This window comes from Elgaria multicarinata, chromosome 6 (assembly GCF_023053635.1).
Source record: "Elgaria multicarinata webbii isolate HBS135686 ecotype San Diego chromosome 6, rElgMul1.1.pri, whole genome shotgun sequence".
Taxonomy (NCBI): Eukaryota; Metazoa; Chordata; class Lepidosauria; order Squamata; family Anguidae; genus Elgaria; species Elgaria multicarinata.
In genome coordinates this window covers 78,135,446-78,158,402 of record NC_086176.1, presented here as the reverse complement: position 1 = coordinate 78,158,402, position 22,957 = coordinate 78,135,446, and the positions used below count along the sequence as shown (strand labels likewise).

At 42.0% G+C, this 22,957-nt stretch overlaps 1 protein-coding gene across 1 annotated transcript in view; it reads right to left on the bottom strand.

The window, feature by feature from the left end:
• Positions 1-22,734, bottom strand: part of TMEM161B (transmembrane protein 161B) — a 35,198-nt gene extending 12,464 nt beyond the window's left edge. Inside the window, exons 1-7 of the mRNA XM_063129638.1 lie at positions 22,543-22,734; positions 10,805-10,908; positions 8,913-8,996; positions 7,377-7,474; positions 5,152-5,308; positions 1,326-1,477; positions 615-675 (exon numbers count right to left, since the gene is read on the bottom strand). Of these exons, the coding sequence (XP_062985708.1) occupies positions 615-675; positions 1,326-1,477; positions 5,152-5,308; positions 7,377-7,474; positions 8,913-8,996; positions 10,805-10,908; positions 22,543-22,545 (659 nt within the window). The 5' untranslated portion in view covers positions 22,546-22,734. The remainder of the gene's footprint in view (positions 1-614; positions 676-1,325; positions 1,478-5,151; positions 5,309-7,376; positions 7,475-8,912; positions 8,997-10,804; positions 10,909-22,542) is intronic.
• Positions 22,735-22,957: the final 223 nt, after the last annotated feature.

Below are 22,957 nucleotides of genomic sequence, written 5' to 3'. Positions count from 1 at the left end.
ACAGAGACACAGTACTACATGTCTCTCTGAGCATGGAGAAAGGCAAAATGTGTAGGGCGATGCCATCAGTGGATATGACCATGCCTACTGATGTCATTAAGTAGCTTTCCTCCCCCATTCTATACAAAATATGAAATTCCAAATTATGAGCATCCATTTAGAAAGCATTTTGATTATAGGGCTTAACAGTTGCTATCAATTCAATAAGTAGGAACTGAAAAATGAAATGTGTCATCTGGTATTTTTATTTTATTTATTACTGCATTTATATCCCACCTTTTTTCCTCCAAGGAACCCAAGATATACCTGGTATAACAGGCATATCTACTTAGCAATCTGAGGTTCCATTACAACAGGACCCTTAATGCACACACAGTGGGACCTTTACTTTCTGTCCCCTAGGCCCATGAGAAGCTGTTTCCAACAGTTTCAGAAGCAGTTCAAGGTCAACCAAGAATTACTGTCAAGAATAGAATGTGAAAGGCTCTGCAGTGCTTGCAGACGTTGTCACATGCACCCTTTGAACTCAAGGATCCAAAGTTCTTAAAATGATCCAAGCTGAAGCATTTTGAAGGTAAAATACTGACTAATACAGAGTTACGTTTTATACTTACTGGGATTCCAAGCCTTGTTTTTCAAAAAACTGCACAGCACTTTCTGAAAAATTTGAGAAGCCTGAAGATGGAAAAAATAATTGTACAAGGTGAAGGCAGAAATTCAAAATGCAATCACAGAACCTTTTAAAAGTAATTGTCAAGTGCCTAGTCAGATTTTTCTACAAATGCAGTTACGTTATAAACAGGCCACGCCTTTGCTGTTTGTATCTCTTTAAGTGTAAACACACTGTGTCAGTTTTTAAGAGCGCAATCCATTTCCACTCAAAGTCATCAACAAAGGCCTCACTGATCATAAAAGTTCTGAATTACAACCTAAGAGCATAAGCAATTTGCGGAAGACGTACATCAAGTCAACTGCGGGGATGGGGAAAGGGTTAAGAAATAACAACAAACAAAAATGTTGAAAATAGACAAAATAGTAAATATTTCAAAGATGAGGCTACATTTATATATACGGCAGTATTTAACACTGCCCATCCGCAAGTAGGGGCCCATTGCTGCTTCTATTCCACAAGTGGCCCAAGCCACCAATTCTGCGAGCTTTTCTGACATGCCCCATTCCAAAACTAGCTTCAGGTTTCCCCCAGAAGTGCTAAGTCTCTGTTGCACAAGAAGTGGGCAGGGCTGGCTTGGCACACTTTTGGATACTGCCAATATACAGTTAAAATTGAAAAGGTACTGCCCATTTCCAATGTTTTAAGGTGTTACCTGATTCGAGTCCAAATTCTAGATAGTTTTCTGTTACTATAAGAATTGCCATGGCTTTGACAAAGAAAAAGAAGCCAAAGGTTACGCAGACTGATCTTTCGCCACCCTCTTCTACTTTGAAGTAGTGCGTAGTTAATGAGAACAATATTTTGCTGCATAAGAAGAGTCAAGGAAAAAAATAGTTTTGTACACTACCAAGAAAGATATTAATTTACATAAAGATCTTCTGAACCCAAGTGCCAAAATGCAAGAGATTAGTCTTTAAGGAAAACTATATTCAGGGAGCTAGGTTCCTTAAAGAAATCACAGCTGCATGAATTTGCTTAAAAACACCAACACACATTACAATTAATACATTAACTAGGATCCAAAGAACCAGACAACTTGTTCCATATGCCCAAAGGGACTTGGCTTGAGTTTCATGAACAGTGGTCTGAATAGATCGCATAGGCATGGCTCTTTAAACAGAAAGCAACTGGAGGGGCTACAAAGGAGGGGGGAGTAAAAAAAACCAAAACCCCTACATGGTGTACCTAGAATAGTTCTTCAGATCCCAACTATTACATAGAAAAACATTCCAAGGACTTGTTCAGAATTAGAATATAAAACGAGTTCATCATAACCACATTTGACTTCTCTTTCATTAAAGAATTAGAGTTAAGCCCTCTACATCCAATACAAAAACTTCAGTCGGAACCCAGTAAAACTGTAAACTTTTTACAGTTCAATATTTAATTAATTTTACTTATCAAAAGGAAAAGGAAAATTAAGCAGATCTCTTAGCTAATTAAGAATTCCAATCTTTCTTATCAGAAACTGTAGAATTGAACAACTTCATTTGCAGTGGTTGAACACAAATGTTTGAGTTGAGACCATAATCACACAGCCTTTCAAAACTTCTGTATTAATCACTCTAGCATAGTTTCCAAAAGATTTGAAAATATTTTAAATTAAAACACAAAGGGGTCTTCATGTTTTTTATATCAACAGTGAACTTCAAAATACTGATTGTTAATCAATTAATGCAAACGTACTGCTATGAAATTAGAGATATTAAATAGAAAGTCATTTCTCAACAAGTTCAAACAAGCACATTTATGAGCTGCATCAGAATCCATAACAGATTTTTACTGTCATGCACCAAGAATGAATTCAGATGTACAAAATATGCACTTCGTGGTCAGGGGATTCCTTAGCCCACCAACAAAAGTTCCACGAAATAGGGTTTCACTTCATATTGGGGCATTAATTTTATTTGATTTATAGCTGGGGTGGCTATACATTGTGCTGATTAAACCCCTAATTTGTTTCCTGATTAAACGTTTGATTTGTTTAGTCTGACTTTATCAGCCTCAGGGACACCAACACCTTGGACAAAACTCTGGCCTAGCCCAGCCTCTTCAGATAGCCATTTGTCTAGACCCTGTTACAGAAGCAGCAACAGTTTCATTCTTTTGTTTTGAATTACACAATTTTACAGGACGGCTAATCAATAAAAACACTGAATATTTTTTCCATAAGTAATAGTGCATTGTCTTCGCTTAGAGCACTGCGCTTCCTTAGTACACACAGCAGCTCAATCCGATTGAACGCTACAGCAGGGGTGCAGGATCCTAGGCCTGGGCGTCCCAATCTGGCCTGCCGGAGATCCCAATCAGGAACTCTGGGGTTCCCAAGAAGCCACCCACCCACCCCATTAACCCCCAACCACTGACAGTTTGGTGGCTTCTCGGCTTTGGTGGCAGTTTCCCCCATTCTAAAAGGTTAAAATGCTTCTCCTAAGGCTTAGTTTCTGACAGTAAGAGCTCTAAATTACATGCTGGTATTTTTGCCCCGCCCCTTTTGCCTATGGCCCCACCCACCGTTGGAATGCAGCCCCCAAGTGGTTCAGCCCTCAAACCTCTTTCAGCCCAACACCCCTGCTTTATACCTTCAAATAATTATCAATATATATTTGACACAAATATTCAATCACTTGTTCCAACTAGTACAAAATTGTTTGTATTTATTTCAGGGTTTTCTAATAAGCAGTCAATTCAGCCAACATGTCAATATCCTAACGTTTCGAAATCCAATATACTTCTTTGTGAGTGTTCTTCTATTGGACTTCCAAAGCTTTGCAAACATAACTTTTACTGTAGTTAATATTATGCAATGGCTTCCCTAGTTTCTTGTAGTTCTACATTCTTAGTTGTTTTGTTTCTTTGGTTGTTTGAATTATGTGAGTGCGTATAGCAGGTGTAAGAGTTGACAGGATTTTTTTGCAATGCAAACTGGAGAAAAAAAAGTTGCCACATGCTATTGGTAATGCTGCTTTTTGAGCACAGACCCTCCCATAACAGCAGCTGCTTATGAAGCATCTGCATCAGCAATATTATGAAGCCATGTAAGGCCATACTTCATAGTTTCTTAGCCATCTATGTCTTAAAAGCCAGGGGGGCAGCACAAGGTAAAGAAGAGAAACAGAACATTTAATTTAAGACCTGATCAAAAGGAAATGCAAGCTAGTAACTGGGAGGGCGGGAACTATTAAATGTGGATCTCATTGCATATGAGAAGACGTGCACACGGACTTCAGTGCTATCCTATTGCAAAGTTAGCAAGTTTCTTGTTTTAAGTTAATGCATATCAAAAACTTCAGGAGGATGCGAAGTAATAGTTAGGACAATCTATATGAGTGAGAGATAGCAATCAGCAATTCAGCTTTTTTCCTCATTTCATAGCATAAGTTCTGCAGTTAAGATGTTTCCCGCATCGACTTAACAGCAAAGCCTGTAGATAAGCAGAGGCTGGCACATGCTGGGATGTTTTTACAAAGGAAAGCTATATATAGATTACTGTTGGTGGTATTCTTCTACAATAACAAACTGAATATGTGCTCCTTTTAGTATTTGTCACTCATAACGATGACTTTTTACTGTGTGCTACGCTATATAGGCAGCTGTAGACAGAAACCCTAATTTTACTGCAGTCCAGTTATTTACTGAACATTTATATTTCGTTTCTTACGGGATAAAAGAAAAATGAAACTTTAGCGTCCTATTCTAGTATGTCATAATTTGATATCTCATAACGTTCCCTATGCAAATAATTGCAAAGCAAGCTACAGACTAAGATTTCAAAACCATGCCCTTGACAGAGACACAGTTCATAAACAGGGGCAGTTTTACAATCTGTCATGCCATTGTTTAGTTAACTTGTTTTAACAATGCAAGGACATTAAAACCTTGCAAAAACTCTGGAGTAATCTTAATCACCAAGACTATAAATATGCTTTATTCAACTTGCATCAGCAACCAAATGTTATCATAAGGGATATTTATCAGTCTCTGAACAGCAATGACTATCAACAGAACCAGGCAGAAGAAAACATTCAAAAGCAAGGATACTTCAGCCCTATTACATGTCTTGTTGCCAATCCGATGAAGGATGCTTAGGGAAGCCCTAAAATAATCAAAACACTTTTAAAAGCCGAAATTATCCAGGAGAAAAAGGCGGGAGGGAAGAATTTAGTCCAAGTAATACACTGACTCAATGTGTGATATTCAACTCACTTTTCACGTCTCTGCAAGGTAGAAGCAGAGCAAGCAAGGTAGCCCCTCTTCACTGCTGTTCTTTCAGTGTTGCCCAGACTAGCAAGCAGAGCTAGCTTAATGTTACTCTGCAGTACTGTGGATGCCCTAGCGATGCTAGATATGCTTTTGGAGTAATGAATGACTCATATGCTCCCATTTAAAACAGAAAACTACCTCCTATGAGTTTCACAAAACATTAGATTATCTTTTGAGGAGTTGAACAGAAGAGCTAGGACACCATAGAAGGATACATTGCAAAAGCCAAAACAAGCAGACACCACACTATGCTGATATTCATTTCTTGTGTGGGCTTCACCCAGCTGTAGTAGACTTCAGTTACCAAATACACCACTGTAGCTGCAACTGTGAAGTCCACCAGCCATTGATATTCAGGAAAATAATGCAAGGCTGAAAAATAAAATGGTTGCTCAGTAACTGCAATATTCAATAGAAAACAACTTTACGACATCACATCTGCAGCTGTGGTTTCTAGATGCTCAAGTAGACCGAGGCTGTTCATATACATAAACTACAGTTGTGTGTTTTTTAAACATACAACAAATCAAGATAAGAATTCTTGGAAGGCAAATCACTAAGTGAAAAACACTACAATCTTATAATAATATATAATAATATATTTATTTTGTTACCCGCCTCTCCCTCTGGATCGAGGCGGGGTACAACACAAATGAAAACACCATAAAATACATATAACTAATTAAAACATTTAAAACTAATACATTATTAAAAGCAGCACATTATTAAAAAAGGCATCTTAAAATTCAACTGGGTAGGCCTGCCAGAAGAGATCAGTCTTTATGGCTTTCTTAAATTCTGGAAGACTGTTAAGTTGACAAATCTCTCCCGGAAAGCCATTCCACAAACTGGGAGCGGCAGAAGAAAAACTCCTCTGGGTAATAGTTGTCAGCCTTGTTTTTGTTGGCTGGAGTAAATTCTTCCCAGAGGACCTGAATGTGCGGGGCGGATTGTATGGGAGAAGGCGATCCCGCAAGTAACCTGAACCCAAACCATGTAGGGCTTTAAAGGTGATAACAAACACCTTATACTTCGCCCGGAAACTAATTGACAGCCAGTGAAGGGACTTTAAAACTGGTGTAATGTGGTCATCCTTAAGTGTAACTGGTGACCAGCCTGGCTGCCAGATTTTGAACTAGTTGAAGTTTCCGGACTAGGCACAAAGGTAGCCCTATGTAGAGCGCATTGCAGAAGTCAAGCCTCAAAGTTACCAGCGGGTGCACTACCGTCTTTAATCTTGCCACTCTAGGAAGGGGCATAGCTGGTGTATCGGCTGAAGCTGATAGTAGGCACTCCTGGCCATCTAGCTAGGATCTGTAGCTCTGGCAAACAATACAATGGCGAAATCATAATGACCCTGTTCAGATGACATGGTAGGCCATGGTGGTTAAGCATTTTGAGCTAAACATTATGGTTTAGCGTGTCATGTAGGCCATGGTGGCAACATAACCATGGTTTAAACACACTTACTAACCATTTGCTACAAAAGGGTTAGCAGCCTAACCATGGCTCAGAATGTCATCTGAACAGGCTCAATGTTTCTAGCCAGGAGAATGTTGCACTTCCATGCTATTCAAATGGATTCATACAAACATATGAAGCTGCTTTATTAATTTAGTTAGACCTTTGGTCCATCTAGTTCAGGACTGACTAATCTGACTCACAGTGGCTTGCCAGGATCTCAAACAGTACTCTTTCCCAGCCCTACTTCCAAAGAACATCAAACTGAAAGTACCAGAAACTGAATCTGAGCTTATGGGTGCAGAGCATTTGCTCTATCACAGAGGTATGGTCTCTCTTCAAAAATATCTTAATTGCAACTATTTAATCTCAGAATTAAACGCCTGCAGCACTAACAAGTCAAGAAATCCCCTGCTAACAGAAGGAAATGGCAATGCTTGCTCTTTTTCATCAGCCTATAAATATGACAAAAGGTGTATGTGGTGGTGGTGGAGGAACCATATAACATTTAAAGGCTACTAAGGGCAAAGAGAAAATATTTCTTAAGTTTACAGTGATTACTGGTACTAAAAACCAACCCAAGGCAGGGTAAATCCAGCACCAACTTTGAAACAACTGTACCTATTAAGCAAAGGACAGTGATGTGAAAATCCTGGTCCTACCAAATCAAGCCAGGAGATTTTGTATGGCCCGATATTACTTCTTTCTCTGAAACCTCTCTGAAAATCTGTACATTAGACCAGTAAACTTTCTTTATCTTGTACATTAGACCTATAAGCTTGTTTTTATAGTTTCTCTGTCATGCAGAGATCTAAAGAAAACATTAGATGTTAGCATTAACTGTAATTATGGTTTTGCAGAAAATTAAAGAATTCTTCTTAGGTTGGGCTTTAAGAGTGTTCCCAGGATCACCATACATTTAGGAGGCAAAATACAAATGTACAACCCCATGCAAATCATTACCATCATGGCCCCTTACCCAATGCATCTATTTCAGTAATAGATTTTGTTTCCAGGTGAAGATCAATGTCTTTAGGAATGGTTAATGGTTTGTTTTCAATGTGACCATTGTATTTCCTGTAGAGATACATACATATTAAAAACCATACCAATATCAACTTATATTTCCAGTGCTATCAAAGCTATTAAACAGTTTGAGCTCTCCCCCATTAAAGCAACTATAACATTTATAGTATAAATGGTTAGAGGAAAAATTGGGGACAAAGAATACACGTTCTCCAATGCCAAATCTGTCAATCAACCTTAGGGGCCCTCTCATCTCTGAAGCAATGACAGGGGGCGGGCGCACGGTCTTTGAGCCCAAATCTCTCCTGCCAATTACCACTTAGGTGACAAAGCAAGGGAGGGGCTGAGAAGCAGTCATTACAAGAGAGGTTTTGGAATTGGCATGGAGTGGAGCAAGGACTATGAACTTATTCCTCTTCCTTCCCACCCATTCCTGCAAAGAATCAGTGTGGGAAATGCATCCCCAATTGATGCCATTCCATTTTTTTTTCAAGATTGCACCATTTAATCTAACGGGTCACAGTCCCTCCATCATGCTTCTTGATCTTATTCATCACAACTGTGTACATCAGCCTTTCCCAGCCTGGTGCCCTCCAGGTTTATTGGACTGCAGCTACCATGGCCATTGACCATGCTGACTGAAAATGATGGAAGTTGCAGTCCAAGACATTTGGAGAGCACCAGGTTGGAGAAAGCTGGTATAATGGTTATTCTCTCCCTTCGACAGCACAAGTACTCTAGCTGAAGCTGGTATGCCAACTGCGGTCATTGCTAGAGAGAGAAAGATGGCTTAGCAACAGTTATTTGTGTTCTGGTTATGTCCCACATGGACTACTGCAATGCATTGGGCATTTGGCTGTCATTGAAGAAGGCTCAGAAATTAAACTTAGTCCAAAATACAGAAGCAAGATTACTAACTGGGATTGAGCATATGGAGCACTTCTTGCCAGTACTCTAAGGAACTGCACTCCCCCCTGGACCGTTTCTGGGCCCAATTCAAGATGCTGCTCATGAACTATGAAGCCCTAAATGGCTTAGTAGCTTAAAGATAGGCTTCTTCCACATGAGGCTGCGCAGAAGTTAAGATCTTCAGCATCTTTAGGTAGAGGTGGCATATTTTAGGTAGGGATGTTTGTGTTATACGTACACACCTACCTAGAAGATGACAGTTCACAGGTTCTTTCTCCCACCCCATTAAATCAACAATATTTATAGCCCTCACTCACTACAGAGAGAGTGATAAAGGGAAGGCAAATACCTTATAGACGACCCTTCACCTTCCACTCTGCCTTCTTTTGTACCCCACAAATACCCATAGGTCCATGGAGTTCCCTTATGTTTCATGTGTGTATCAATGTATTAGGGAGCAGATATGCCCATCCACACATACAATTACCCATATGTAGAACAAACAGCAGATAACCATCCGCATTTTGCAGTTGAGAAATTGAGACTGAAAAATAGTGCCTTGCCCAAATTGCTTTCTTACCTATCTTTCTTGCTTTTTCCCTTCTGTTGCTTCCCTACAAGAAGGCGTAATTCATCTTCTGAGGGGTGCAGATACCATCGCAAACTAGAAGATGTGGAAGAAACAGGCACCAACAGAAATACAGATGTTCATCAGAGTATCAAATTATTTATTTTTTGTTCCTTAACAAATCTCCGTCATATAATTTTTGCTGAACAGTATATAGTCCTATTCATAAGAAACAGATTCCAATCTAGTGTTATTTTTGTACATGTAAATTTCAAAAGAGCAGCTTACTTGATTTCTGGGATTCACATAAGGAGCTTCATAGAAACCAGTTTAAAAGCCCCTGTGAATCAACTAATGAAGTTCAAATATAGTTTTAAATACATGCAATGACTAAACACATCTCTGGTGATTGGGGTGGGTGGGCAGGAAAGAACCCACACTCTTCATTTCTTTTTCTTTAGCCTCAGCAGGTCTTGTTTCCCTACTGACCTATTTTCTACATTTTTCTTTTATCAATGAGCTACTGCACCCCAAATCTTACATTCTAACTCACTTAATTCTTAAGAGTTTAGAAGAAAATGTGTGTGGAGAGGTTGCATGATATTGATTTGCATAGATTATCATTGGTAGGAAATTTGGATTTTGGACAGAGGACAAAAAGCCACTGGCATCATACCAGATTTCTGCTATTGTGCATAGACTAGTGCCAGCACTCCCTTTACCCCATGGCACTCCCCTAAGATAGCCAAGAACAGCCGTCAAATCCCCATAGGAGTTTACAGCGGACCTACAAGGGTGCTGCTGTTTTAAGACTTAGGAAGGCCAGCGCTGCATCATCTCTTCCACCTGTCCTCTTTCGTGAGGTATTTGAGCAACTGTATGGATTGATATGCAGCTATTGGGGAGGACTGCCAAGCTCCCCCAAGCCTTCCTCTCCCTGCATTTCTCAGACACCTGGCTTGTACAGTCCTCCCACATATCTCAGATCCACTAATCAATTAGACCCTTCCTGAAACAGAAATAAATTGATAGGAAAATCCTCTTTTGATAGGAAATAAGTTGATCGGAAAATCCTCTTTTATTCCTTGGAACACCTGGGCTGCAAACATTTTGCAGTGACTTTGTTTAACTCAGTACATTTATATCAGAAGAACAGTACACACGGACTGGGTCGCTAAAAGTCAGCCCCTCCTCCTGATCTGTCTGTTGACAAGATAACCAATTAGAAGGAGAACACACCAAAGTGGAAATTCATTACTGCTCCCGAAGACTTTAGGGAGCTTGGGGACAGCTCAAATGTGCTTGTTAAAAAAGAATTAAGGAACACAGGGAACATAATGATCTTGAATGTTATTTTAAAGTCACAATGGAATTTGGCATATATAGCATGGTTGTCACTAATGATTGTTTGCATTATGAATAAGCTATCCTCTTATTTTCTTTAATTTCTACTCTGATTTTTAGATACAGAAGGTACAATTCTTAATTACAGGTACAGCTTTGCAGGAAATGTATTGTCATATTTTTAAGAGGAATTTAGATGGAACAGAAGTGCTTTTTTCTGCAAAAAGAACATTGCATCTGTCAAGAATTAAGTTCATGAACAGACTACATAATAGCATAGCAAAGCATTCCAAAGATTTATCAATTAGATCTGAAGTTACAGCATAATGCTAATCTCTAGTTGAGATTTTTAAAAAGATTTAAAGCAACATTTTTTCTAAGAACCATTGGTGCGCATCACTGTAATTTGTTTCCAAACAAACTCAAACATATTCTACAATAGGGCAACTATGACAAGGAGTTCTATGACACCTTACAGTCTTATCAGATTGACTGCAGTATAAGCTTTCATAGGCTAGAACCCACTTTGTCAGATGTTCAATTTGTTCCTCTTATCTTACCTGCCACTACAGAGAAGCCACCGGGCAAGAGAGTAGTGAGGTATGATCTTCTGTATAATACTAGCCATCACCATGGTAACCACCAGCTGCACGCCTATCACACCCTGTGGAAGAATAAGCCAACGTATGTTACCATCCGGAATTGAACTTTTTCTATTTCAAAGCCCACTTTTCATAGCGGCTCCAAAACCCACCTTTACATAATACAGTTTCCTTGTAACTATGAATTTATGATTGTTAGTCCTAATCCGTCTACAAAGGCACTGATAAAGGATTTTAAAATGTGGCTTTCTAGGAATAAGAGCAAGGTTGGGTGGAAGGCTGATTGTTTGGCCACTGCATTGCCCAGATTCCACAAGCTCCTTATTTATTTAATGTTTTTATATATCGCCCCTTTCATATAAGGCTGGTTTACAATAGAAAACAAAAAATAAAATATACAAACCAATTAAAAGTAATAAATGAACATAATTAGCATAATACACAATTAAAGTAGCAATTAAAATAGCAAAGTAAACACTTCAATTCCAGCATTTTAAAATATAGCGTCTGTCATGGGCTGGGCCCATGGTCCCTTTAAGAAAACATATTTGTATTATCCCGGAGAGAAGGAGATGGGTTTCTTTGTGTCCAGAAGGGAGTAGCAAGTTAAATGCCAAGGCCGTGCTTTCGAGAGAAGCTCCTGGCATCTGATAACGCCTCCCTGGGCTGGTACCGGGGGAGAGTAACAAGCTGCAGCTGAGCAATGTCTGGGTTTCAATTGGTCAGGGTGGATCTGGTGACAAGGGGGTCACAGAAAGAGATAAAAGCTTGGGCATCCAAGAATCCGGTCTCTTTCCTGTGGGTGTCAGGAGTCCGGTGTGTGCATGGTGAGCAAGTGCATCCAGGCTGGGCTGGCTGGATGGCGGAAGCTCCACGTGGCCGCTGAGGGAAGGAGTCTAGTTCGAGTAGCATGGAGCTGAGTCGAAGTGAGCAACAGAGGTTGAGTCGCAGTGTTAAGTGTTTGTTTTGTTTTAGAATAGGTTTAGGTACAAGTGGGCAAGGGACCTTGCCGGCGTTACGGCTGGTGGGAGATTAGTGGGGAGTGAGTGTGAATCCAATTGGTCTGAGTGTGGAAAAGGGGGAGGGGGAGGTATTAGTCCCTGCTGTCTGGAATGTGTCATTCCTTTGTCCGTGTTTTTCCCCCAAACCTCTTACGTGTACCTTAATGTGTGTACCCTTAAGGAAGTGTGTTTGTGTGAAGAATAAAAGTGTTTGGTCCCTATCTCCTGTGTGGTGTCGTTCCTTGAGAACCTAGACTTCCAAAGGTTTAAAAAGTGGCAGTGAAGGGGCGTGTGTCTGGGCTGGCCGAGCCAGACCCCCCTGTTCCAGCCGGGGAATCGCTGAGTCAAGCCTGGAGGTTCCATCACTGTGTCCTCCCAACAATATTTTAACACACAAACCATTACAATGCCTCAAGGAATAAAAATGTCCTAACCAGATGCCTAAAAGATAAAGTGGCTGCCAGGCAAGTCTCTTTGAGATGGCCTCAGATCAGGAAACTTTCATTTGAACTCTTTTTTGTCACCCACTTAATGGTAATGCCATTCTGAGAAGGGACTCAGTTGGAAGTCTTAATGCTCTGGCAGGTTGCTATGGGAGAAGGCAGTTCTTAAGGTATCTGGGTCCCAAGCCAGGAAGCCCTTAAATAGCCAAAATAAGCGCCTTCAAAAATTACCTGTTAACTTGTATAGATCTAAAACTGGTGAAAGATGATCTCAGTGCACCATCTCAATGCAAACCCAGTTAAATTGATCTAATTGCAGCTTCCAAACTCTCTTCTAAAACAGCCCTACACATAGAATATTAAAGTAGTGGGGCGGGGGCACCAACATATCCCGAATTCAGTGGGGAACAAACTTTGGAAAAGAAAAGGCATCCATAACAGTTACAGAACACCAAAAGTGTCTATGGAGCACAAAAAGGTCAAAATTAGCTTGCAAATAAGCTATCCTTAATCCTTTACGTGCTCTGTAACCGCTAGAAATGCCATTTTAAAAAAGAAATTCAGCACCAGGGAAGAGTACATTCAGTGGGGAGGAATTTTTTTGTGTGTGTGTGTGGGGAACTGGTCCTTGAACCCTCAAAAGTTAGCCACCCTGTATTAGTCTAAAAAGGAATATCCCAGAGTATGGAACACTATTGCCAGACTAGTTTGTCCAGGAGAGGTCAGAGAAAGCTGTTAGAAAGCAACTGAGCACACTTTTGCTCCAAGTAATACTCCCAAGCTGTGAACCTGATCTTTCAGAGGGAGTGCAACCTCATGCAAAACAGGGTGAATCCACCCTGCCCAGTGTCGGGAACTATCTACACATAATGTCCCCATTTAATTGGGACTGAGTTTCACCACGTTGGCCCTCATCCATCCTAATAATGAGCTCAGACAATGATTCACCTCTTCTACCAAACCACCCGATTTAGATGACAAGGAGAAACAGAACAATCAGTGTAATGATGATGCCTAACTGCACATGCCTGGCTCACCTACCCAAGCGGCTTCATAGTGCATGAGGGACAAGATGAAAGCCTGTCTGGTACCAACCACTGAGATAGGTCCCACACCTCCATTAACATCATGTCCCCAACTCCCAATTCACAAAGCTGATCCAGGAGGACCAAATCAACTCCTGAGATCTTCCAAGTCAGCCTTATTGGTCATTCCATGACCAAGAGTGTTGTCAGGGCAACGGCATGTAAGTGCGCCTTCTAGGTAGAGGCGCCCATCCTCTGGAATACTCTCCCACATGTGATTCGAGAGACAGAACTGACGAGCTTCAAATGCCTCTTGGAAATGTGTTTCATCACCGAATTGAAATCGATCATGACACTGCTGTTTGGTTTTTAAGGTATTTACTATTTTATATTTTTTATATTGGTTTTTATACTGTACTGTATTCCTTTTATGTAAACCTCTTGGAGATCTTGGGATGTCAAATGGTATAGAATAAAATAAATAAAAGCTGCCAGGAGGATACCAAGGTGAATAGCAGCAAAAGTTCCATTCCTGATTTTTCTCCTGGTTTATGGCACCCATAAGGAGGGCTAATGCTGCTTCTGTGCACAAAACCCAATTGAAATAGGCTTAGAAAATAATTTTCAACCATGACACCATGGAGTTGTACACCCAGCACTCACTCCAGAACCTTGCCCTGAAAGGGCTATCTGCAACTGACCAATAGCTATTATCATCAGGGTCAGAGAGGTTTTCTTAAGGAGTGTTGTACAACTGCCTGCTTCAAAGTAACCAGGACCACCACTTCTCATAGGGAGGCATTAATCAACTCCTGAAACCAACCAATCTTGTTAGCTGTTATTAGCCAGGGAAGGCAACAATCAAGCATACAAGTGGTCTCTCTGTTCTAAGAGCCTGTCTACATCCACAGGCCACAACAACTGCAAATCATCCCATGAATCTTCACTGGATGGTGCTCTGGACACTGAGCACCTTGTAGGCCCCTTCCAACTCTGCTATTCTATGATTCTATGAAACTGTTGGAACAGCACCAACATCATAACAGGTATAAACAATTTTAACTTCAAGGTGTTTTGTAAATATATCACAGCAAGACCTCAATGGCAAAAGGCCAAACCAACATGCACCCAACACAGATTGTGCCTGACTTTGCATGGAATCACAACATAAGGCAGGATCCTAGTGACAAGTTTTCCCTTTGGTACCAAAGCCAACCAAAAACTGAGGGTTCCTCATTTTGCACACAGTAGATCAACTTACATGTGGCATTTAAAACCCATAACCGAGCTTCTGCATAAACTGGAATTTATTGAGGAATAGATTTAAGTAATAGGATGGTACTAGGCCTGTGAATTAACTTTTAAACAAATTAAATTGCCCAAGGCATGCTGGGAGTTGTAGGCATAAGCTGAGGCTAGAATGGAATGGTGGGTGGGGTTAGTGGCAGTTGGTGAAAGGCAGGTAGGAGAACAAAGACAGTTAGTGAGAGATCAGGAAAGTGGGAGCTGAGTTAGGAATGATAGCGACCTGGTTTGCTAATCCAATTATTTAAAATCAGCCATTCTACATGCCAGTACTACACCTCCCAGCATGCCTTTGGCAGCCCGCAGGTAGGTGTCCGTGTCGTCTCAGAGGCAGTTCTCTCCTCTCGTTGCTGGTACTGCTCCTTAATAGAGCATCAAGGAGTAGCATCACTGAGGAGGGGAGGTAAGTGGCTGTCAGTAAACATGCCCAAGTCCTGCTGGGACTGCCTCGGCCCACACTTTTCACCCATCAAGTGCTCCATCAGAAGCTTGTACTGAAGGGCCAGGGTCAGCCCGTGCACTTCCCCCTTTTGTGGAGCTTGATTCTGGGCATGCACAGAGTGCCTCCCCTTCTTCCATCTTAAGGGCGAAGGCTGCGCAAGCAGATTCTGAGAAAACAGTGATATCAGGATGGGGTGACTTTGAGCATATTCAGAGCTAGGCCTCTCCGTCACACTGTTGTATATACTTATGATTTTAATACTATGCACGGCAGGCAAGAGGAGGCACCACAGATGGATGCTGCCCATGTGGGTTGTTTCCTTTTATGTGGAATTGGGTTGACTGCTTGACACTGACCTTAGGAGAGTCTGGGTTCTGAAAAGCACGCAGTGGCCACCCGCCCACACAGGCTGCCAAAGGCTGGTAAGGCTGGCCTCCCACCCAAGGCATGCTGGGAATTCTGACCATGGCATGCTGGGAGTTGTAGGAGTAAGCCTAGTTTTTTTTATTAAATTCTTTAAAAATACTTTAAAAACTCCAAATTAATGTTTTTAGATTTTTCTGGTACATTGTACAGCCAGATCTATCAGCGTACCAAATTTCAAGTTTCTAACTCATCTGGAAGTGAGTAAACATTTCCTTGACATACATCCCCCACACATACTTTCAGCTTTATAGAGATATTTATTCAACTGTTATATTAATATCCTGCTTTACCTCCAAAGAACCTAAGGTGCCATATATGAATTTCCTCCTCTCCATTTTAACCTCACAACAACCTGTGAGGTAGGTTAGGCCGAGAGTCAGTGACTAGCCCAAAGTGTACAAAGTGAGCTTCCTGTGAAGACTAGAACCTGGGTCGCCCGAGTCCCAGTCCAACACTCTAACCACTATACCACTCCACTTGTCAAGCACTCATAAAAGAATGAACAACTCACACAGTTGGTCCATTGGGAGGGGGGGGTTGGAAAGCATTTTATTTCCTTTCCAAATTCAGAATCTGTGAAAACTGCCCTGGAGGCTGTTTGTAGCTCTATTAGTAGTGTGATACATAGTAGAAAGCAATTAATATTTTTCTAAGTATTGGTAAGAAACAAGACCTTGAGTTGTATCCAATGTCAGTCCTACTTAGAGCAGACCAATTAAAATGAATGGGACTTTATTCAACTAACATTGGATTCAAGCCCTTGGTACCAATTGGTAAAGTTTGATTTGTTTATTCGTTCAGTCGTTTCCGACTCTTCGTGATTTCATGGACCAGTCCACGCCAGAGCCTTCTGTTGGCCGTCGCCACCCCTAGCTACACCAAGGTCAAGTCTGTCACCTCCAGAATATCATCCCTCCATCTTGCCCTTGGTCGGCCCCTCTTCCTTTTGCCTTCCCACTTTCCCTACCATCAGTATCTTCTCCAGGGTGTCCTGTCTTCTCATTATGTGGCCAAAGTACTTCAGTTTTGCCTTGAGTACCATTCCCTCAAGTGAGCAGTCTGGCTTTATTTCCTGGAGTATGGACTGGTTTGATCTTCTTGCAGTCCACGGCACTCTCAGAATTTTCCTCCAACACCACAGTTCAAAAGCATCTGTCTTCCTTCACTCAGCTTTCCTTATGGTCCAACTCTCGCAGCCATAGGTTATTACGGGGAATACCATTGCTTTAACTATGTGGACCTTTGTTGTCAGTGTGGTGTCTCTGCTCTAGTAAAACACTAAAGTTATTACTACTGGATAATTCTACCTCAATCTACCTATGCCATGATAGACCATAATTCAGTCAGTGTATAAAAGGCTTCTAGGAATGAAATTTAATAGGGATAAATGCCAAGTTCTACACCTAGGTAAAAGAAACCAAATGCACAGTTACAAGATGGGGTATACTTGGCTCAGCAATACTACAAACGAGAAGGATCTTGGAATTGTTGTAGATCACAAGCTGAATATGAGCCAACAGTGTGATGTAGCTGCAAAAAAAACAAATGCAATTTTGTGCTGCATTAATATAAGTATAGCTTCCAAATCATGTGAGGTACTGGTTCCCCTCTATTCAGCCTCATCTTGAGTATTGCGCCAAGTTCTGGGCACCACACTTCAAGAAGGATGCGGACAAACTGGAGTGTGTTCAGAGGAGGGCAACGAGGATGATCAGGCATCTGGAAACAAAGCCCTATGAGGAGAGTCTGAAAGAACTGGGCATGTTTAGTCTGGAGAAGAGAAGATTGAGGGGAGACATGATAGCATTCTTTAAATATATGAAAGTTTGTCACACAGAGGAGGGCCAGGATCTCTTCTCGATCAACCCAGAGTGCAGGACACAGAATAATGGGCACAAGTTACAGGAAGCCAGATTCTGGCTGGACATCAGGAAAAAAATCCTGTTAGAGCAGTACGACAATGGAACCAATTACCTAGGGAGGTTGTGGGCTCTCCCACACTAGAGGCAGCAGAACAACCATCTGTCAGGTATGCTTTAAGGTAGATTCCTGCAATGAGCAGGGGGTTGGACTCAATTGCCTTGTATACCCCTTCCAACTCTACTATTCTATGATTCTATGAAGTATTTCACTTACTCAAGGACAGGAAAACTGAATGCAAACAATTATGCCTAATATTGACATGTTGCAGCACTTGCTTTGAGCAGAATTTAGCAGTTGCACTGCAACAATATCTAGAGGTCAGCCAGTCTGGGACTGCCCCATGCTAGGCACTGCTCCTAGGTAAGCACAGGGCAGTTGATAAAAAATAATATGAAGGACATGAAGCAAGAAAAACAAGGTTAGAGAGAGTGTGTACATGCATGTAAGCAACTGATGTGCAGGGATAGATATACTACACAATAATATGTCTACAGGCTTTTAGATCTCTTGTTTCAAAAGAACAGCCTCTTGTGCCAATTCGGGCACAAATTGCAATGCAGAATTAAGAGTTCCTACAAACAAGAAGAAATGATTCCACTATTTGCACAAAGACATACTTAGTTTTTCTTGAGTTCAAGACCTTGGGGCTGGTTCTCATAGGTCTCACCCAATATGTTGATAGGGTTGGGGATATATTTTTGTCCTGTCAAAGGCCACATCCACGGGGGGAGATAATCTGCGGGAGGGGATGCAGACCAGTGAAGGGTGCTGCTGAAACCAAATGTAGCCAGGCCCACCCCTTTCTCTTTCTGTCATCCCTTTTCTCCCCACACCCATCAGGCTACCAGGGGAGGGACAGAATGCTCTTGTGAGAAGTCTGAACTGATTGCATTTGGAATTCAGGGAAGGGCCACTGGTTGGCCACCCCTGCTCTACATAAAGCGAAGCACAAGAAAATCTTAGGCTTGTACATAAACCCACTTCAAATGCACACACCGCTCTCATCTACATGGTCCATTCACCACTTCTTTTTCCAGGCAGATTAAATACATCATACACCATAAAATTACACAAGTAGATACAACGAAGTACTTGTATGTAGAGATGTACATATTTCCAAAACCAGTATGTGTGCATAGGGGTATCTGATGTTAAGCCTAGAGAAATGCTCTGCTTATCTTCCTAACGTCCCCAAGTTCACATAATGATGATGGCAAGTCTGAAAAGAAGAAGTAGGGAATGAAATCCTGACTTCATGACATATAGATCTAAATTGATTTAAACTGCTTAGTTCATAGTATGGGAAGCAACCAATGAAAACTTGAGCTGGAAATCTGAGATCTGCATCTTTGCTCTACTGAAATATGGCAGATCTAGAACTCAGACTGATACCAGAAACTAAACAGGTCTTGACAAGACTCACTAGACTCCAGTTGTACAAGGCTGCTAATCCCAATCTATTCTAAATCAATGGATGAAAATAAGTAGTTCAGAAGACCTGCTTGGTGACCTAGTTTCTCAAATATCACTGGCTAAGAGGTTCTTACTTCAAGTACGGTAACTCCTGTTGTTCATGCAAGATTTATTATGCTTACATTAAGATGTTTTGCCCCTAAAAATAACATGTGGTAAGAATTCTAAGGCCCTTCTATTATTCTCAGCAGCATGGGAACCTCTGTGCCTCTTCAGTAGCTTCAGAAGACCCAAGCCATGTGGGAGGAGTTCCAGAAATGGCTCCTTGCCATTCAAGCATCATCCTAGTTGCCCAGCAGAACAACACTTAGCATTGAAGGCCCTGTGCAGAGACAGGGGGCTTCTGATCTTATCATGCAGCAATGGCTGTTGCAATATTAAGGTACTGTCAGAAAATATCCTAAAAAAATGTTTAAGGTTAAGAATACATCTTCCCTTCTAGAGCCACATCAATGGACATTCACCAACCTGGTCATACTACTGTTTCAGGAAACATTCACTTGTAGTAATGTTGGCCATTAGGAGAAACAAGTTATAACAGGGTTTTGGCTTGGAAACAACAAAAATCTAGTTCCCAACATTTCAGCATGAATTTACCAGTCCTAAACACTTTTGATTAGTACCAGATCGAGTGGATAACCTAGCTCCAAGCTCTCTTCCAAGCTGGTAAATGGAAGACAATACTTCTAAAATTACAAAAAGACCTCTTCTGTCCAAGTACAATTAAGGTGCACTTTTGTTTAGCTATATTTTTAATAGTGCTGTGCATCCTGCTTTGTGTATTTTGTTTTGCTTGTTTGGGTGTTTTTTGTGATTTAATAGTCAATATCCAATGTTGCACAAGCACACTTGTGCAACAGGACTTTCTTTCACTCTTCTCTTCTCTGCTCTGCAGCCCCACCCTCAATCTGCTGGAGAGTCCTTCAAACCTCCAGAGCACATGTTTGGAGCATGTGGAGAGGGAAAAATCAGATATGCCAATGCTGTTCGTTCTGCTGGATGAATTCGACCCATCATTTTAATGCGGGAAATCAAGCTGGTAACAGTTGATGGAGGATGATGTACATATTCTTTAAATAAATAAAAATAAGAATTGCCCTGCTGGATCGGAACTATGTGTGTAGCACACTTTATCCATCAACAGTTAAGCAGATGCCTCTGGAAGATCACAAGCAGGGTGTGAAAGAGGTTGATAGCCAATCTCTCCAGATTGTTGAGCATTCCACACTGAGTGGTATATTGAATCAGAACAAGGAGGTTTCATTCAGCTATCACAGCTAACAGCTTTTGACAGAGCTATCAGACATGCACTGGTGAGACAGAATTTTGATGAAGAACCATAAGCACTGTATGCAGAAACCAAAGAATCCTATGCTCCTCCAGACAGTGGCCATAGCTAGACCTAAGGTTTATCCCTGGATCGTCCAGGGGTCAAACCTGTTCATCTAGGTGACACACAGGGGATCCAGTGCTCAAGCAGGGGCGAACCCTGGATGATCCCAGGATAAACCTTAGGTCTAGCTGTGGCCAGTGTCAGCTGTTAAATGGATTAGAGATGCAGCCTAATCAATTCCTAACAGCCAAATAAACCTAATGATCAGAATAACTGCAAACCTAGAAAGAAATTTGTAGAGTTTTATTTATTACATTTCTATACCATCAAACAGCCAAAGCTCTCTGCGGTTCACAAAAATTAGAATCAGAAAATACAGCATAAAACAATATAAAATTTAAAAGCTTAAAACTAGAGTATAAAGGTACAACTAGAATAAAACCTAGCAGCAATGCTAAGGTTTAAAACAGCAAAGCTAAAAGACTAGAATGCTAAAATGTCTCGAAAAATAAAATTCTACATTCTACAACCAGGATGCCAAAGGGGAAAAGACCCTCTTCCTGGTAGCCATCCACCTCACTTCCTTTGGCAGAGGTTCCCAGAGAAGGACCCCTGAAGATGATCTTAGGGTCCAGGCAGGTACATATGGGAAGAGACAATCCTTCGGACAACCTGACCCCAAGCCATTTAGGGCTCTGAATGCTAATACCAGCACTTTGAATCAAGCCTGGATACGAACCGGGAACTAGGGCAGCTGGAAAAGTACTGGCACACTATGCTCTTGTGAACCAGTCCCTTGGCTTCATACTAACTTTGCAGTATATACATGCTATGCATTCCATTATATGGGTTAATCAATGCTTCCTAAATCTTTTTTTCTAACGCTTAAGAACTCCTAGCCAATAGGCTCTAAAGTCTAGTTCATGAAAGTTTATGCTGTAATAAAACTTGTTAACCTTAAAGGCAGGGCTGGGACTGAAATTCCCATTTGTGCTAGCCAACATAGCCAACAGTGAGGGATAATAGGAGTTGCAGTTCAACAATAGCTGGTGGGCCACACATTCCCCTCTCTGCTTTATGGTGTCACAAGACTCCTTGATGTTTCTAAACAAGTAGTATCACTACTTATAACCATGCCTCGCTTTATGGCTGGGGCGAAGTTGAAACAAGCTTCTGCCTCACCCACCCCGCCCAACAAATCCACCCCATGCTGCCCACACAAGAAGAGGACAAGAGAGAATACAGGACTGCTCTTCTCCAGGTTGCGCACACATATCTGAAAACGGGGAAGGTCCACCTCCATACTATGAGCAAACTGTGCAGAAGGGGAGAGAGGTTCAATCGTGAGAGGTTGACCTTTTGCCTAGAACCACACAGTGGCCAACCAGCTGCCCATGGGAAACCCACAAGCAGGACATGAGTGCAACAGCACCCTCTTGCCTATGATCCCCAACAACTGGAGTACATAGGCATGCTGCCTCTGACATTGGAAGTAGCATATAGCCACCAGGACTCATAGACACTGATACCCTTCTCCTCCAGGAATGTGTCCAACCCCCTTTTAAGGTCATTCATAGAATCATAGAACAGCAGAGTTGGAAGGGGCCTACAAGGCCATCGAGTCCAACGCCCCCTGCTCAATGCAGGAATCCACCCTAAAGCATCCCTGACAGATGGTTGTCCAGCTGCCTCTTGAATGCCTCTAGTGTGGGGGAGCCCACACTAGAGTGGCCATCTCTACATGTTGTGATATGTGAATTCCATAGTTCAGCTAGGTGCTATGTGAAGAAATATTTCACCTGTCCTCAATCTCCCACCAATCAGCTTCACCAAATGGTCATGGGTTCTAGTATTAAGAGGGAGAAAAAAGTCTCCCTATCCACATTCTCCACAGCATGTATCATTTTGTACACCTCTATCACATCTCCCCTTACTTGCCTTTTTTCCAAACTAAATAATCTCAACTGTTGTAACCATCCTTCAAAGAGTTGTTCCTGCCCTTTGATCGTTTTAATTGTCCTTTTCTTTTTTAGGTGCAGTGACCAGAACTGTACACAGTATTCTAAGCGTGGTCGCACTAGAGATTTGTATCAGGGCAGCATGAGTTGTACAGACATGGCCTAACTCCCAGCAGTCCCCCGCCAGCCATGCCACCAGTTTCAACCACGCCGGCTGGATAGGGGATGCTGGGAGTTGTAGTCCTCAAAAAACAGGATTCTTTTCCTAAACTCTGAAAGCCCTAGCAGAGTCAACCGGCTATCCAGGCAGAGCCTCAGCCTTTTTTCTGTCTTCATCCCTGGCCCCGATTCTTTCCTTCAAACTCACCATGCTGCTCCAACGGCCGCCGCCGCTCCGCGTGCTCTGCCCACCCCCAGGTCATAAATCCTCCACGCGCGAGCCGAGGAGGGAGACTCCGGGTTGATCAGAATTCCTCTCCCCAGCCAGCACCGGTTTCCACTGCCCGGCTCACGCCTCCTGTGCCTGCAGAGGTCACGCCAGGACCCAGCTGAAGAAGGACCCAATCCAGGGCTGCCCCGGAAGGCGCCTGAATGTTAAAAAGCCGCACCTCGCAGTCTCGTGCGGAGCCATCGCTCTCTTGCCGCCAGAAGGGAGGCGTAGCTGCCACGCGGCGAATTTCCAGGGGGAAATGAAGTGGATTTTGCCCATGAGAACCCATTATTGAAGGGGTGCTCTAACAGGCGCAACTTGGCATCCCGGTGCCCAAAAGGTTCAGAGCGCG